We start from the raw sequence: 15,430 nt of genomic DNA on the forward strand, positions 1-15,430 counted from the left end.
TATATATACACATACATTTTTTTAGCAGAGACCCTAGAGAATAATATGGCGATCATTGCAATTTTTTTACATCACACAGTATTTGCTCAATCTTTTTTTTAAATGGATTTTTTTTGGGAAAAAATATACTTTAATGAATTTTAAAGACACAATATAGTACCTAATAAAAAAAACATATATATAGAGAGAGAGAGAGGGAGAGAGAGAGAGATAGATATATATCTATCTATATATAGATAGATAGATATATATCTATCTATATATAGATATATATATATATATAATTTTTTTTTTTAGGTATTAAATTGCATTTGAAAAACCGCTGAGCAAATACTGTGTGATGTTATAATAATGTTACACTAAGTAAAGTGATTCTAAAGGTCATTTTTATTTATTTATTTATTTTTTATTATAAATAACAAACATGTTATAGAATTGCATTAAGGTGAAAAACCACAAGGGTTTACAACTCCTTTAACATGTCAATGCTTTAAAATTGCATCCGCACGTGGAATGGCAGCAAATTACCATACTACAAAACCTTCATAGGTGACGCTTTAAAAATCTCTACAGGTTACCAGTTTAGCATTACAAAGGAGATCTAGTTCTAGAATTATTGCTCTCGCTATAACGCTTGCGGCGATGGCTCAGGTGTGGTGCGAACACCGTTTACATATGCGGGCGTGACTTGCATATGCGTTCGCTTCTGCGCGCAAATACAGAGGGATGGGATGCATTATCATTTTTATTAATTATTATTTATTTTATTTTTTATTTTTACACTGTTCCTTTTCAATTTTTTTTCTTGATCACTTTTATTTCCATTACAAGGAATGTAAACAACCCTTGTAATAGAAATGAGCATGATAGGTCCTTTTTATTGAGGGATCTGGGGTCAAAAAGACATCAGACTTCACATTTACCTTTAAAAGCAAAAAAAAGAAAAAATTGCCATTTACGTCTCAAAGCACAGAATGATGGGGTGCTTTACATTCTTTTATTATTATTATTATTATCATTATTTATTTTTTATTTTTACACTGGTCCTTTTAAATTTTTTTGATCACTTTTATTCCTATTACAAGGCATGTAAACATGTCTTGTAATAGAAATGAGCATGACAGGTCCTCTCAATTATTTTTTAAAAGCAAAAAAATGTAAATATATTACAAACTGAGTGCAGGGATCAGGAGTGCGTTACACATAACATGTAGATTTCAAGAGAAAATGCTTTCAAAAAGTTTATCAATATATTATTAAAGCCGAGCTCAGAGTTAGACAGTTTTAAATGGAATGGGGATGGGTTAACACCTCATTTGGGTTACTGGCGTCTGCGACCCCACTGGGATGATTCTGCTCGCTTCCTCTCCTACTGAGATGACAGGAAACTATCCCAGTCAGGACACAGAAAACAGTGAAACCTTGGAAAAAACCTGAACCCGTTCCCCATCCAAATCTACAAGAAAACATTTTGAGTAGAGTTCCACTTTAAAATTTGTACTTAAACTTACCATCTTTATTTTTTTTCTTTCTTTAGATACAATGACACGAAGTGTTGAAAACGTTTATACGGAGGATACGAGAAGAAGTGTGGAGGAAGAAATGGCAAATCAAAGCATCATAGAGGATGATGCCAGAAATCACATTATTGTCGTCATGGTAAGTATCCAATAATGATATAGTGATTAATTAGTTCTGGTTAACCAGGGTGAAGAAAGTCGCATGTCTATAAAGAACAGGTTTGTACCAACCTCAGCAGAGGAAGGGAAAGGGAAACCCTCTGAATAGCTATAAGCCATCTTTCCTCATATGGGGAAAATCTTGGCGCAAAATCACGTACCTGTACGTCATTCTGCTTCAAGTGGTTGTAACGGGGTGATGCTTGCAGCTGCAGTAAAGGCGGCGATCAGCGACTTGTGATATTGCGGCGGACATTCTGACACTAACTGACACTTTGTGGGAACCCGTGACACTAATACAGTGATCAGTGCTAAAAAAAAAAAAAAAAAAGCACTGTCACTGTACTAATGACACTGCCTGGAAAAGGGTTAAACATCAGGGAGGCGATTAAAAAGTTAAATGTATGCCTAGCCAGTGCTTTACCACACTGTGTGAGGTGCTTTCACTAGGGGGAGAGATGGAATTTATTCCCTGCTTTGCAGAGACACAAATTCCACCCCTTCCGTCCTGCCAGCCGGCGATTTGCCTTGTTTGCATAGCCTTTCTGACGATCGGTGGGTGCCGGAGGACATCGGCACCTGGCGCCCGCAGATCGGCTACCGCTGTGTGAAATCACAGCGGAAGCGAGGCGCCGGAGGCCCCTCCCCGAACGTGTCAGATCATGTCTATAGATGGACATGATCTGGCGCACAGGTTGCTGCTCTGTAGCATTAAAACTGCTATAGGGCGGACCTGAAGCAGTTAAAGTAGAACACCCAGCAAGACAGTTCAGATGGATTGGGGAAAGGGTTAGAACCTCAGTTGTATTTTTATTGCTGTCTGCAATCCTAATGGGAAGATTCAGCTTACTTCTCCTCCTGGGATGATAGGAAGCAAATGGAATCTTTCCCAGTCAGGACACAGAGAACAATAATAACCTTGCAAAAGTTTGAACCCCCCCCCCCCCTATCCAAATCTAAAAGAATGAGTAGAACTTTAGAATCTGTACTTCTACTTACCTTTGTTTTGTTTTTGTTTTTGTTTTCTTATAGGACAAGGTTGAAAAGGGGATATGGGGAGAGATGGAGATCCCCACGCGTGGAGGAAGAAAGATAAAGCTCAAATGGATATTTGAGGTGGGTGAAGAGGAGGACAAGAAAGTGAGTGAAGAGGAGGACAAGAAAGAGAATGGAGGGGAAAGAAGAGAAGAAGCAAAAACACCTAAAGAAAAAGAGGAAGAGAAATGGAATAAATTAAGTGCCAGCTTCTTCACCGTCCCCCCTGTACAAGAGAAAAACAACGACGAAGAGACCGACTCATGTTGGAAGGGCTTCAGCCTGAACCCAACAGAATGGTTGAATTGGCTCACGGGACCTGTATTGAAGGTGCTGGGAAAAGTAAGTACCCCATACAATTATACTGCTTAGGTAGTCCTATAGATAACTAGCAGTCTCTCACAAACAAGTAGTTTAGGACTAGGAGAAGAACAAAGCCCCCTAGGTAGCTGGAGACCATTCTTCTCATGGGGTTGGGGTGGGGACACACAATTACAATCAATAAGAAATTGGCCAGGATTCAATTACAGATCTTTAAACACTTCAGCCCCGGAAGAATTCACCCCCTTCCTGACCAGAGCACTTTTTGCGATTCGGCACTGCGTCGCTTTAACTGACAATTGCGCGGTCGTGCGACGTTGTACCCAAACAAAATTGACATCCTTTTTTTCCCCACAAATAGAGCTTTCTTTTGGTGTTGTTTGATCGCCTCTGCGGTTTTTGTTTTTTGCGCTATAAACAAAAGAATAGCGTCAATTTGGAAAAAAAAACGCATTATTTTATCATTTTTGCTATAATAAATATCCCCCAAAAATATATTAAAATTTTTTTTTTCCTCAGTTTAGGCCGATATGTATTCTTCTACATATTTTTGGTAAAAAAAAAAAAAAAAAATCGCAATAAGCGTATTGGTTTGCGCAAAAGTTTTAGCGTCTACAAAATAGGGGATAGATTTATAGCGTTTTTATAATTTTTTTTTTTAGTAGTAATGGCGGCGATCTGAGATTTTTATTGGGACTGCGACATTATGGCGGACACATCGGACATTTTTGACACTCTTTTGGGACCATTGTCATTTATACAGCGATCGTTGCTTTTAAAATGCATTGATTACCTTGTAAATGTGACTGGCAGTGAAGGGGTTAAACACTAGGGGACAGTGAAGGGGTTAAGTGTGTCCTAGGGACTGATTCTAACTGTTAGGGGGCTGGACTTCAACACACAGGACAGTAATCACAGCTCTCGATGAGAGAGAGCTGTGATCACTGTCCTGTAACTAGGCAGAACGGGGAAATGCTTTGTTTACAAAAGGATCTCCCTGTTCTTCCTCTCCGTGACAGGATCGCGGGCACTTGGCGGACATCGAGTCTGCGGTCACGAGGCTTCCGGCGGCGCGCACGCTCGAGACACCGCTTCTTAAAGGGAACGTACCTGTATGCCCTTTTGCCTGCCAGTGCCATTCTACCGACGTAAATCGGCGTGCGCTGGTCGGCAAGCGGTTAATGAATGTTCCTTTCCTAGTGAATTGGTGGCGGGGGGGGGGGGGGTTGCTTGGCAATGGCAGAATCCGACCCACGGACCGCAGTTTGGAGACCACTGTTCTAGGGGAATGAATAGCAATTAGGAAGTTTTCTAGCTTTATCAACAGTGGTTATTCAGCCTGGTCAGGGCGTCCCATTAAGGACCCTTCCAAATTCCCTCAGGGCTATTAGTAAACTAATGCCCCCCCCCCCCCCCGCCATTTATCCTCCTAAAAGGGTTCCTAAACTGTACGCCGAATTCCCGGCCACCTATCAGGCCGACCTCTACTATGGAGACATTTTCCTGATAAAAATTATCATTTTTGGGGAAACACATAAACCATAAATGACAAAGTCCTAAACTGATAAGTAGTGCAGAAGTGACAGGCTGTCTGTGATGTAGCTGAAAGGTGATACTAGTGTGTTATATCAATTAATGAATTCTTTCCTTTTCTTTTCCACAGAGTGCTTGCATATGTGGCTGCTTTTACGCCTGGAGAGATATGGGAAAAAAAACGGTGGAAAATGAAGAGTGGCTGAAAATGGAAGAGGACGAATGGCTGATTAAGGAACAGGCAGGAAAGGTGAAAATTAATGAAATGAAAGAGTCAAACATAAAACGGGTGGAATTCCAGCCATGTGAGGTAGTGGACGTAAAGATGGAATGGGAGTATGAGGTAGCGGTTGAAGACGAGGTAAGGAAAAATCATATGTGGCATGTGAAAAACATCTGGGAGCCGGCAAAACTAAGGAAAAAGAAGGAAAAGACCGGTGAAAACCAGACAGAAGAAGAAGAAGAGAAAGACAACAGCGAAGAGGCTGAGCAGAGAGAAGAACAAGAGAAAGACAACAGCGAAGAGGCTGAGCAAAAAGAAGAACCAGAGAAAGACAACAGCGAAGAGGCTGAGCAAAAAGAAGAACCAGAGACAGACAACAGCAAAGAGAACAATCAGACAGATTGTCAGTGTAATATTAACCCCTTTGCATTCCTGGGTTATCTAATAGGACCTTTTTGGAAGTTCATGAAAAAAGTAAGTACCCTTTAAAATTAAACTGCTTAGGAGGTAGTTCCATAGATAACTAGCATTCTATCATAAATAAGCAGATTAGGACTAGAGGAAGAACAAAGCCCTCTGGGTAACAGGAGACCATTCTTCCTCATGGTGTGTGTGTGTGTGTGTGTGTGTGTGTGTGTGTGTGTGTGTGGGGGGGGGGGGGTCAATCACAACTTCCCTCAGGGCCCCTAGTAATATCGTCCCCTTTGGCATTTATACTCCTAAAAGTACTAAACTCATGACACTGGCTGAACATATAGAAAGGGTTTGTATATTGTACACCAAATTCCCAGCCGCCTATCAGGCCGACCTCTTCTATGGAGAATACTACCTTATAAAAACTGCCATTTTTGGGGAAACATATATATCATAAATTAAATAATGTCAAGTAGTGCAGAAGTGACAGACTGTGTGTGATGTAGCTGAAAGGTGTTACTAGTGTGTTATATAATCTAATAAATCCCTTTCTTTTCTTTTCCACAGCACTCTTGCTCATGTGTCTGCAGTGGCGAATGTAAAGATGACGGAAAAGAGTTATACTGGTATAAATTAACAAGGGAAGCGAGATGGAGGCGGGTAAGAAAAGCTAAGGAGAGAGACATGATATTATTCAGGGAGGAGTTGGCAAAGGTTGCCAGGGATAGAAAGAATGAAGAGGAGGAAAGGAAGAGAGAAATAAGGGTAACAGAGGAGGAGAAAAAACGGGACGAGCGGGTGAGAGCAAAGTGGTTGAGGGCAAAATGCATGCCAACAGAGGAGAGGAGGAGAGAAATAAGGATGCGAGAAGAGGAGAAGGTCAGGGAGGAGCGAGTCAGAGCAAAGAGGTGGAGAGAAAAGATGGAGAGAGAACAGAAGGCAAAAGAAGACCAGGAGAGAGAGAAGCAAAATAAGGAAATGAAGATGAAATAAAAGGAATGGGAAGAAGGGAGGAGAGAATGAGAGCAAAGAGGGACTAACCGGAGAAGATAACAGAACGTAAACATCGTTTGCTCTCACGATATGTAAATCAGCGACTCTGGCACAGATTGTTGTTGTTTTATTGATGTAATGTTTTATTGTTACCGTTATTTGCTTTTCAGGTACGCCATTCAGCTGCAGCATTGATTTATTTATCTTGACATCAACATCGTTTGCTCTCACGATATGTAAATCAGCGACTCCAGCGCTGTAGGAGGTGATTTCACCACCACAGGTTAAAAAAAAGAGCATATATGCCAAAGCATGGGGGTCGGGGCGATTTGCCCCTAGCATTAGGGGCAGATTGCCCCCATGGTTCGGCATAAATTTTTTACTCTTTTTTTTTTGGCACAGATTGTTGTTTTATTGATGTAATGTTTTATTGTTACCGTTATTTGCTTTTCAGGTACGCCATTCAGCTGCAGCATTGATTTATTTATCTTGACATCAACATCGTTTGCTCTCACGATATGTAAATCAGCGACTCCAGCGCTGTAGGAGGTGATTTCACCACCACAGGTTAAAAAAAAGAGCATATATGCCAAAGCATGGGGGTCGGGGCGATTTGCCCCAGCATTAGGGGCAGATTGCCCCCATGCTTCAGCATAAATTTTTTACTCTTTTCTTTTGGCACCGATTGTTGTTTTATTGATGTAATGTTTTATTGTTACCGTTATTTGCTTTTCAGGTACGCCATTCAGCTGCAGCATTGATTTATTTATCTTGACATCAACATCGTTTGCTTTCACGATATGTAAATCAGCGACTCCAGCGCTGTAGGAGGTGATTTCACCACCACAGGTTAAAAAAAAGAGCATATATGCCAAAGCATGGGGGTCGGGGCGATTTGCCCCAGCATTAGGGGCAGATTGCCCCCATGCTTCAGCATAAATTTTTTACTCTTTTCTTTTGGCACCGATTGTTGTTTTATTGATGTAATGTTTTATTGTTACCGTTATTTGCTTTTCAGGTACGCCATTCAGCTGCAGCATTGATTTATTTATCTTGACAGCAACAGCGTTTGCTCTCACGATACGTAAATCAGCGACTCCAGCGCTGTAGGAGGTGATTTCATCACCACAGATAAAAAAAAAAAAAAAAAAAGAGCATACATGCCAAAGCATGGGGGTGGGGTGGGGGGGGCGATTTGCCCCTAACATTAGGAGCGGATTGCCCCCATGCTTTGGCATATATTTTTTACTCTTTTTTTGGCACCGATTGTTGTTTTATTGATGTAATGTTTTATTGTTACCGTTATTTGCTTTTCAGGTACGCCATTCAGCTGCAGCATTGATTTATTTATCTTGACATCAACATCGTTTGCTCTCACGATATGTAAATCAGCGACTCCAGCGCTGTAGGAGGTGATTTCACCACCACAGGTTAAAAAAAAGAGCATATATGCCAAAGCATGGGGGTCGGGGCGATTTGCCCCAGCATTAGGGGCAGATTGCCCCCATGCTTCAGCATAAATTTTTTACTCTTTTCTTTTGGCACCGATTGTTGTTTTATTGATGTAATGTTTTATTGTTACCGTTATTTGCTTTTCAGGTACGCCATTCAGCTGCAGCATTGATTTATTTATCTTGACATCAACATCGTTTGCTCTCACGATATGTAAATCAGCGACTCCAGCGCTGTAGGAGGTGATTTCACCACCACAGGTTAAAAAAAAGAGCATATATGCCAAAGCATGGGGGTCGGGGCGATTTGCCCCTAGCATTAGGGGCAGATTGCCCCCATGGTTCGGCATAAATTTTTTACTCTTTTTTTTTGGCACAGATTGTTGTTGTTTTATTGATGTAATGTTTTATTGTTACCGTTATTTGCTTTTCAGGTACGCCATTCAGCTGCAGCATTGATTTATTTATCTTGACATCAACATCGTTTGCTCTCATGATATGTAAATCAGTGACTCCAGCGCTGTAGGAGGTGATTTCACCACCACAGGTTAAAAAAAAGAGCATATATGCCAAAGCATGGGGGTCGGGGCGATTTGCCCCTAGCATTAGGGGCAGATTGCCCCCATGCTTCGGCATAAATTTTTTACTCTTTTTTTTTGGCACAGATTGTTGTTTTATTGATGTAATGTTTTATTGTTAACGTTATTTGCTTTTCAGGTACGCCATTCAGCTGCAGCATTGATTTATTTATCTTGACATCAACATCGTTTGCTCTCACGATATGTAAATCAGCGACTCCAGTGCCATAGGAGGTGATTTCACCACCACAGGTTAAAAAAAAGAGCATATATGCCAAAGCATGGGGGTCGGGGCGATTTGCCCCTAGCATTAGGGGTGGATTGTCCCCATGCTTCGGCATAAATTTTTTACTCTTTTTTTTTTTTTTTGCCACAGATTGTTGTTTTATTGAGTTCATGTTTTATTGTTAACGTTGTTTGCTTTTCAGGTAGGCCATTCAGCTGAAGCACTGATTTATTTATCTTGACAGCAACAGCGTTTGCTCTCACGATACGTAAATCAGCGACTCCAGCGCTGTAGGAGGTGATTTCATCACCACAGATAAAAAAAAAAAAAAAAAAAAGAGCATACATGCCAAAGCATGGGGGTGGGGTGGGGGGGGCGATTTGCCCCTAACATTAGGAGCGGATTGCCCCCATGCTTTGGCATATATTTTTTACTCTTTTTTTGGCACAGATTGTTGTTGTTTTATTGAGTTGATGTTTTATTGTTACCGTTGTTTGCTTTTAGGGCACGCCATTCAGCTGAAGCACTGATTTATGTATCTTGACAGCAACAGCGTTTGCTCTCACGATATGTAAATCAGCGACTCCAGCGCTTTAGGAGGTGATTTCACCACCACAGTTAAAAAAAAAAAAAAAAAAAACAGTGCACGTATGCCCATCATTAGAAGTGGGTGGATGCAGGGCGGTGTTCTAATGGTGGGCATACCAACCGATCTCTTTTTTTCGTTCAGCCCACATGCTGCATGCAAAAATAGAACATTACAATATATGCCCAACAAGGACCAGCGACGTACTGGTATTGAGTAGTTATTAGTGACTTTGGTTTCCCTGGATATAAACAGCACCATTGGGAAAGCATCTTATCACACCGATCTTGGTGTGGTCAGATGCTTTGAGGGCAGGAGGGATATCTAGAGTCTAATTGCGCCCAAATTTAAAAAAAAAGAGTACCCATAATTACCTATTGCTATCATAGGGGATATTTACATTCCCTGTGCTAACAATAAAAATTATTAAAAAAAATAAAAAATGAAAGGAACATTGTAAAAATAAAAAAAAAGGAAAATAAATAATTAAAAATAAAAATAAAGCACCCCTGTCCCCTCGTGCTCACGTGCAAAGGTGAACGCAAGCGTCGGTCTCGTGTTGTATGTAAACAGCAATTGCACCATGCATGTAAGGTATCACTATGAACGTCAGATCGAGGGCAGTAATTCTAGCAGTAGACCTCCTCTGTAAATCTAAAGTGGTAACCTGTAAAGGCTTTTAAAGGCTTTTAAAAATGTATGTAGTTTGTCGCCACTGCACGGTTGTGCGCAATTTTAAAACATGTCGTGTTTGGTATCTATGTACTTTCACTTACCACAGTTTCAGAGGCCCTTGAATGTCAAGATAGCACAAGACCCCCCAAATGACCCCATTTTGGAAAGTAGACACCCCAAGCTATGTGCTGAGAGGCATGTTGAGTCCATGGAATATTTTATATTTTGCCTCAAGTTTCGGGAAAATTACAAGCTTTCTTTTTTTTTTTCTTTGCACGAAGTTGTCATTAAATGATATATTGCTCGAACATGCCATGGGCATATGTGAAATTACACCCCAAAATACATTCTGCTGCTTCTCCGCATATGGGGATACCACATGTGTGGGACTTTTTGGGAGCCTAGCCGTGTACAGGACCCCAAAAACCAATCACCGCCTTCAGGCTTTCTAAGGGTGTAAAATGGTGATTTCACTGCTCACTAGCTATCACAGTTTCGGAGGCCATGAAATGCCCAGATAGCACAAAAACCCCCAAATGACCATATTTTGGAAAGTAGACACCCCAAGGTATTTGCTAAGAGGAATGGTGAGTATTTTGCATCTCTAGTTTGTTTTGGAAAAGGAAATGATTGGTGGGCGATAAATCGCGCTGCAATCACGTCAAAATCACAACGCGCAAAGCTTGCCGCTCAAAAAGGAGCAGGAGCTTCTTTTGGGTGACAGCATAGCATGTTGCAATTTTGCCCACCAATCGAGGCAAAATCGCACCGCGATTGGGGTGCCATTAATAAGTAATGGCATCGCAATTGCATCCCAGGTTTTGCCCCGATTCTGAATTCGCAGGCAGAATCATAGCTATTCCACCTGTGATTCCAAATGCCTAAGGGTTGAATGGAGCCTTAGGCTCTATTCACAAAGCTAAGAGCTTTACATCCTTTGATCTGTCGGGGTCCATTCACACTAAGATTTGCATGTGAATCGCACAGGATCCCATTACATGTTCCTGTGCGTTTTGCATGCAGTTCTGTGCAGTGAAATTTCTGAAATTGCACTGCACCCCACCAAAAGTACTTTTGGAAACGCACTACAAACAGATCATATGATACTTAGGTACCATGCGATCTGGTGTGGGCAAACGCACTGCATTTGCGACCTGCATTTGGGGTGTCATTAATTTTGCTCTGATACCCGCTGCAGATCGCAAGGACAGTGCGATTGCACAGAATGCAGGTTCCCTGCACAACATTTTAGTATGAATGGGCCCTAAACCAGGTGGACGAGCAGCAGCTGCAATCCGATCAGGTGCAGCCACTGTTCAGGATTTTTGGCAGCCTCGGGGGGCCAGCTATCAGAATACAGTAGCTGTCAGGGGAGATTTGTGCTGTGAAGGAGTTACAACACTTTTTCTGGTTTGGCCCCTTTGAAATGGACGGCACCTAAATCAGATAAGCATTGCAACAATTGTTGTGGAAGGTCCGACATGTGCACCAAAATTCAGATAGTTCTTATTTCTGGCACTTTGAGAATCTGTCTCTATGGTTGGAACAGATTAAAACAATTGCCGTCAGTTCTCAGACACGCAAATATGTAGTAGAGAAGACCAACTGAGAGTTGGCATACAGAGGGACACCAGTGCTCAGAATAGGCATTGTGTACTGGGAAACTGTCATGAATGTGACAGCTTTCTGCACAGGGCTTGTGGTTGCTAGGATGCTGGCAGCCACTGGCTTCCTAGCAATGGTTGGCTTGGTCCGCAGCTGAATGTACAGTAAAAGGCAAGGATGCTAGATTAGATCATTACCCAAATATGGCATTGACCATGTTTGATAGTGATCTGAATCTCCCAGCTGGCAGCTGAATGGGGTGGGGGATGTAACTTGGTTTGCTTTGACAGCTGCAACAGCTAATGGCATCTTAGCAACCATTCATACTGTGCTACTGTGACTGAACATGAATTGAGTTGAGAAGTGTCTGCGGTATGGACGCTCCAAGTGCTATCCCCCCACCATGCCTCTGAGGAGCGACAGCTGGTGAGAATCAGTAGACCAGCAGCAGCTGTCAGATTTATACTCTTTACAAATCAATGGCCAGCGCTGCCATTGTTGGTATGTGACCACTCATCTGGTTATATGCAAATAGAGCCTCTGACCGACCCTGAACACAGACAGTGTCAAGGGCTGGAGTTACTGTGGAGTTCCAGCCGCATACATAATGATTGCAGCTAATCGGCCAGTTTGCACGTGGCCATAACATAGAGCAGTAATGGCGAACCTTGGCACCCCAGATGTTTTGAAACTACAATTCCCATGATGCTCATGCACTCTGCAGTTTAGTTAAGCATCATGGGAAATGTAGTTCCAAATCATCTGGGGTGCGAAGGTTCGCCATCACTGGCATAGAGTGTTGCTGCGTCCAGAGGTGGGGTTGCAAAGTAGATATTTGCCAGCACACCAAGAATCGCCACAAAGTGGCGTCCAAACGGGTAGTTTAATGCATGATCACACCACAAGAAAAGTGCAACGTTTCAGAGTCACGCAGGACGCCTTTGTCAGACATGTGATAAACGTGGGGTAACAGTGAAAAGAATTTAAATAACCATCAACCATTTAGAAAAGAAAGAAAACCATAGCTCCTCCCACCCCCAGATAAGTATGATGTCACAAATCCTGCCAAAAAGACTCAAAAAGTTAGCATAATTACACAGATTCAAAAAACGTATGAGAAGAAGGGGTTTACACAAAAAAGCACTGACACTACCTGTGTATTGTCATATAGGATTTGATATTGTGGATCCTGAGTCACTGTAGGGACGGGCCCATTGCTAGGGAACATCAATATGCATCGCACGATCTACATATTGATCTGCGCCACTGCAGGGATCAGTGGTTGCACATCACAATCGCGCATGCGCAATGCGGCGGAAGTAACCAGGCAATGGGGATGCTGTAGGGCCGCCGATGCCATGGAGATGCATGACGATGGCAAACCCTGGCCTGACACAGATCGGCACCCGTGTGGGGTAAATGTTTGCAGGTCAGCTCAGATTACAGCAGTCATCACCGGCTGCCCGTGCATGATGCGGCGGCGGTGACCAAGTAACAGGGGGCGCTGCAGTGTCGGGGCTGCGGATGTCATGGAAACGGATGATGCCGGCTGGCCCCGCCCATCTAGGCAGATAAAATAAAAATAAATATAAAAATAATACTAATAATAAATATAAATAAAAAAAAGAAACAGAGAAAAAGAAGGAAAAGAAAAAAAGAGGAAAAGAAAGTGAGGAGGCAGAGAATTGGGGGGAGGGGGGGAACAAATGGGAGAGGGGGGGGGAGAAGAAGTAAAGAGAAGGGAGGGAGGAAAAGGGGAAACAAAAGGGAAGGGAGGGAGGAAAAGGGGAAAGGGGGGGGAGCTCAGAACCTGGCTGCAGAGGTAGGGTTGCACGCCCAGTGATTGGAGCAAACTATCTGCACACTATTGTCTGTACGAATGTAGCCTAATTATGTTGTGGATATTCTATATGGGATTCATGTGAATAAATCCATATGTGTTCAGCTGCTTAGTATAGGAAAAGGCACAGGGTGAGCTTTTTTTCCTGCTGCACAGTGACTTTTTTTCTTATAAAAGTGGATCATTGTAAGCAATCCTGTCAGTGGTAAATGGTTTGTCTCAACCCTCCAACTGCTACATTGGCAGGACAGCTCGTTCTTCTTGAAAAACATCAGACTTACTGGTTCACCAGGTCAGAATAAAGCAAATGCAAACTAATGCAGCCCCCACATTTAAGAATTGGTAAGCTGCAATATATTAAATGTGTGGTTTTTGGTTTAACCATTTGCCGACCGCGGCACGCCGATGTACGTCATTAGAACAGCATGGGTGGGCAAATGGGCGTACCTGTACATCCCTCCCTCCCCCCGGGTCCGCAGTGGTCGGATTCGTTAGAGGACCGATCAGTCCTCAGGTCCCGGCCAATGTTTTCTGGCCTGGACCTGCTGATCGGTCCTAACGAATGGAAACCTTCCCCTGTCACAGACGGGGGGAAGTGATGTCGTCTCTCCTCGTGGAGTCTTTTCAATTCCAGTGAGAGGAGAGAAGACGTCTTATCGTGAGTTGCACCAACACTACACTAACACAGTACACATAGGTACACTTTCCACCCTCCGATTGCCCCCAGTTAACCCCTTCACTCCCTGTCAGTGTCACTGTGTCACCAATTGCAGTTTTCAGATTTTTCACTGATCACTGCATAGGTGTCATCTGTGACTGAAATGTTAGGGCAGTTAGTAGTAGGCCCCATTAGGTCTAGGGTAACCCCCTAAACCCCCCTAATAAAGGTTTAACCCCTTTATCACCCCCCAGTTAACTCTTTCACCCCCTGTCACCAGTGTTACTAATCAATCTCTTTTCTGATCGCCGTATTTGTGTCACGGGTGACGCTAGTTAGCCAGTTAGATGATTAGTTTCACCGTCAGGTCTTTATAGTGTCAGGTACCCCCGTATGTTACCTAATAAAGGTTTTAACCCCCTGATTTCCCCCTAGTTAACCCTTTCACCCCCTATCACCAGTGATCACTGTATTAGTGTTACGGGTGACACTGGTTAGTTAGTTTATTATAGCATCAGGGCACCCGCCGTATATTACCCAATAAAGATTTAACCCCCTGATTGCCCGGCGGGTGATATCAGCTAGGTTTTAGCGTCAGTCAGGGTCTGCGTCGCCCCAGGCAGCGTCAGATTAGTGCCAGTAGCGCTAACACCCACACCATACACCTCCCTTAGTAGTATAGTGTCTGAACGGATCGATATCTTTGATCTGATCAGAACTATATTAGCATGCCCAATAGTTTAGGGTTCCCAAAAACGCAGAGTTAGCGGAATCAGCCCAGATACCTGCTAGCACCTGCGTTTAGCCCCTCCGCCCAGCCCAGCCCAGCCCACCTACCCAAGTGCAGTATCGACTGATCACTGTCACTTACAAAAACACAACACATATAACTGCAGCATTTGCAGAGTCAGGCCTGATCCCTGCGAACGCTAATGCCTTGTACACACGATATGATTTTCCGACGGAAAATGTGTGATAGGACCTTGTTGTCAGAAATTCCGACCGTGTGTAGGCTCCATCACACATTTTCCATAGGAATTTCCGACACACAAAGTTTGAGAGCTTGCTATAAAATTTTCCGACAACAAAATCCGTTGTCGGAAATTCAGATCGTGTGTACACAAATCCGACGCACAAAGTGCCACGAATTCTCAGAATAAATTAAGAGAGGAAAGCTATTGGCTACTGCCCCGTTTATAGTCCCGAGGTACGTGTTTTACGTCACCACGTTCAGAACGATGGGATTTTCCGACAACTTTGTCCAACCATGTGTATGCAAGACAAGTTTGAGCCAACATAAGTCGGAAAAAATCCACGGATTTTGTTGTCGGAATGTCCGATCAATGTCTGACCCTGTGTACAGGGCTTAACACTTTTTTTTATAGCGCTTGAAGCAGTCATTGACAGTCAGGAGCTCTTTTTCCTGTGAGTCTCACTACTGTACCAGTAAATTTAGAGACCAAAATGTCAAATCGAAGGTACAGTAGTGAAGAGGCCTACATGTTTCTGAGCATGACATATAGTGAAGAGGAAGTCACCCACCTGTCAGATTCAGGCTCAGAATACGAACCGGTAGACAGCAGCGGCGCCCTGACAGATAGCTCTGACGACGG

At 42.9% G+C, this 15,430-nt stretch overlaps 1 protein-coding gene and 1 pseudogene across 3 annotated transcripts in view; one reads left to right on the top strand and one right to left on the bottom strand.

The window, feature by feature from the left end:
- The window catches only part of LOC141105755 (FHF complex subunit HOOK interacting protein 2A-like), a 107,115-nt pseudogene that overhangs the window by 21,323 nt on the left and 70,362 nt on the right, over window positions 1-15,430 (bottom strand).
- The window catches only part of LOC141105750 (uncharacterized), a 94,901-nt gene that overhangs the window by 791 nt on the left and 78,680 nt on the right, over window positions 1-15,430 (top strand). Inside the window, exons 2-5 of one of the 3 annotated variants that reach the window (XM_073595832.1) lie at window positions 1,538-1,659; window positions 2,712-3,056; window positions 4,699-5,265; window positions 5,773-6,383. In XM_073595832.1, coding sequence (XP_073451933.1) covers window positions 1,543-1,659; window positions 2,712-3,056; window positions 4,699-5,265; window positions 5,773-6,198 — 1,455 coding nt within the window. In that variant the 5' untranslated portion in view covers window positions 1,538-1,542 and the 3' untranslated portion in view covers window positions 6,199-6,383. Of the gene's footprint in view, window positions 1-1,537; window positions 1,660-2,711; window positions 3,057-4,698; window positions 5,266-5,772; window positions 6,384-15,430 lie in introns of those variants that run through there. The other 2 variants (XM_073595831.1, XM_073595833.1) reach the window with 2 other exon arrangements.

The sequence above is a fragment of the Aquarana catesbeiana genome, linkage group LG08 (genome assembly GCF_042186555.1).
Source record: "Aquarana catesbeiana isolate 2022-GZ linkage group LG08, ASM4218655v1, whole genome shotgun sequence".
Classification (NCBI taxonomy): Eukaryota; Metazoa; Chordata; class Amphibia; order Anura; family Ranidae; genus Aquarana; species Aquarana catesbeiana.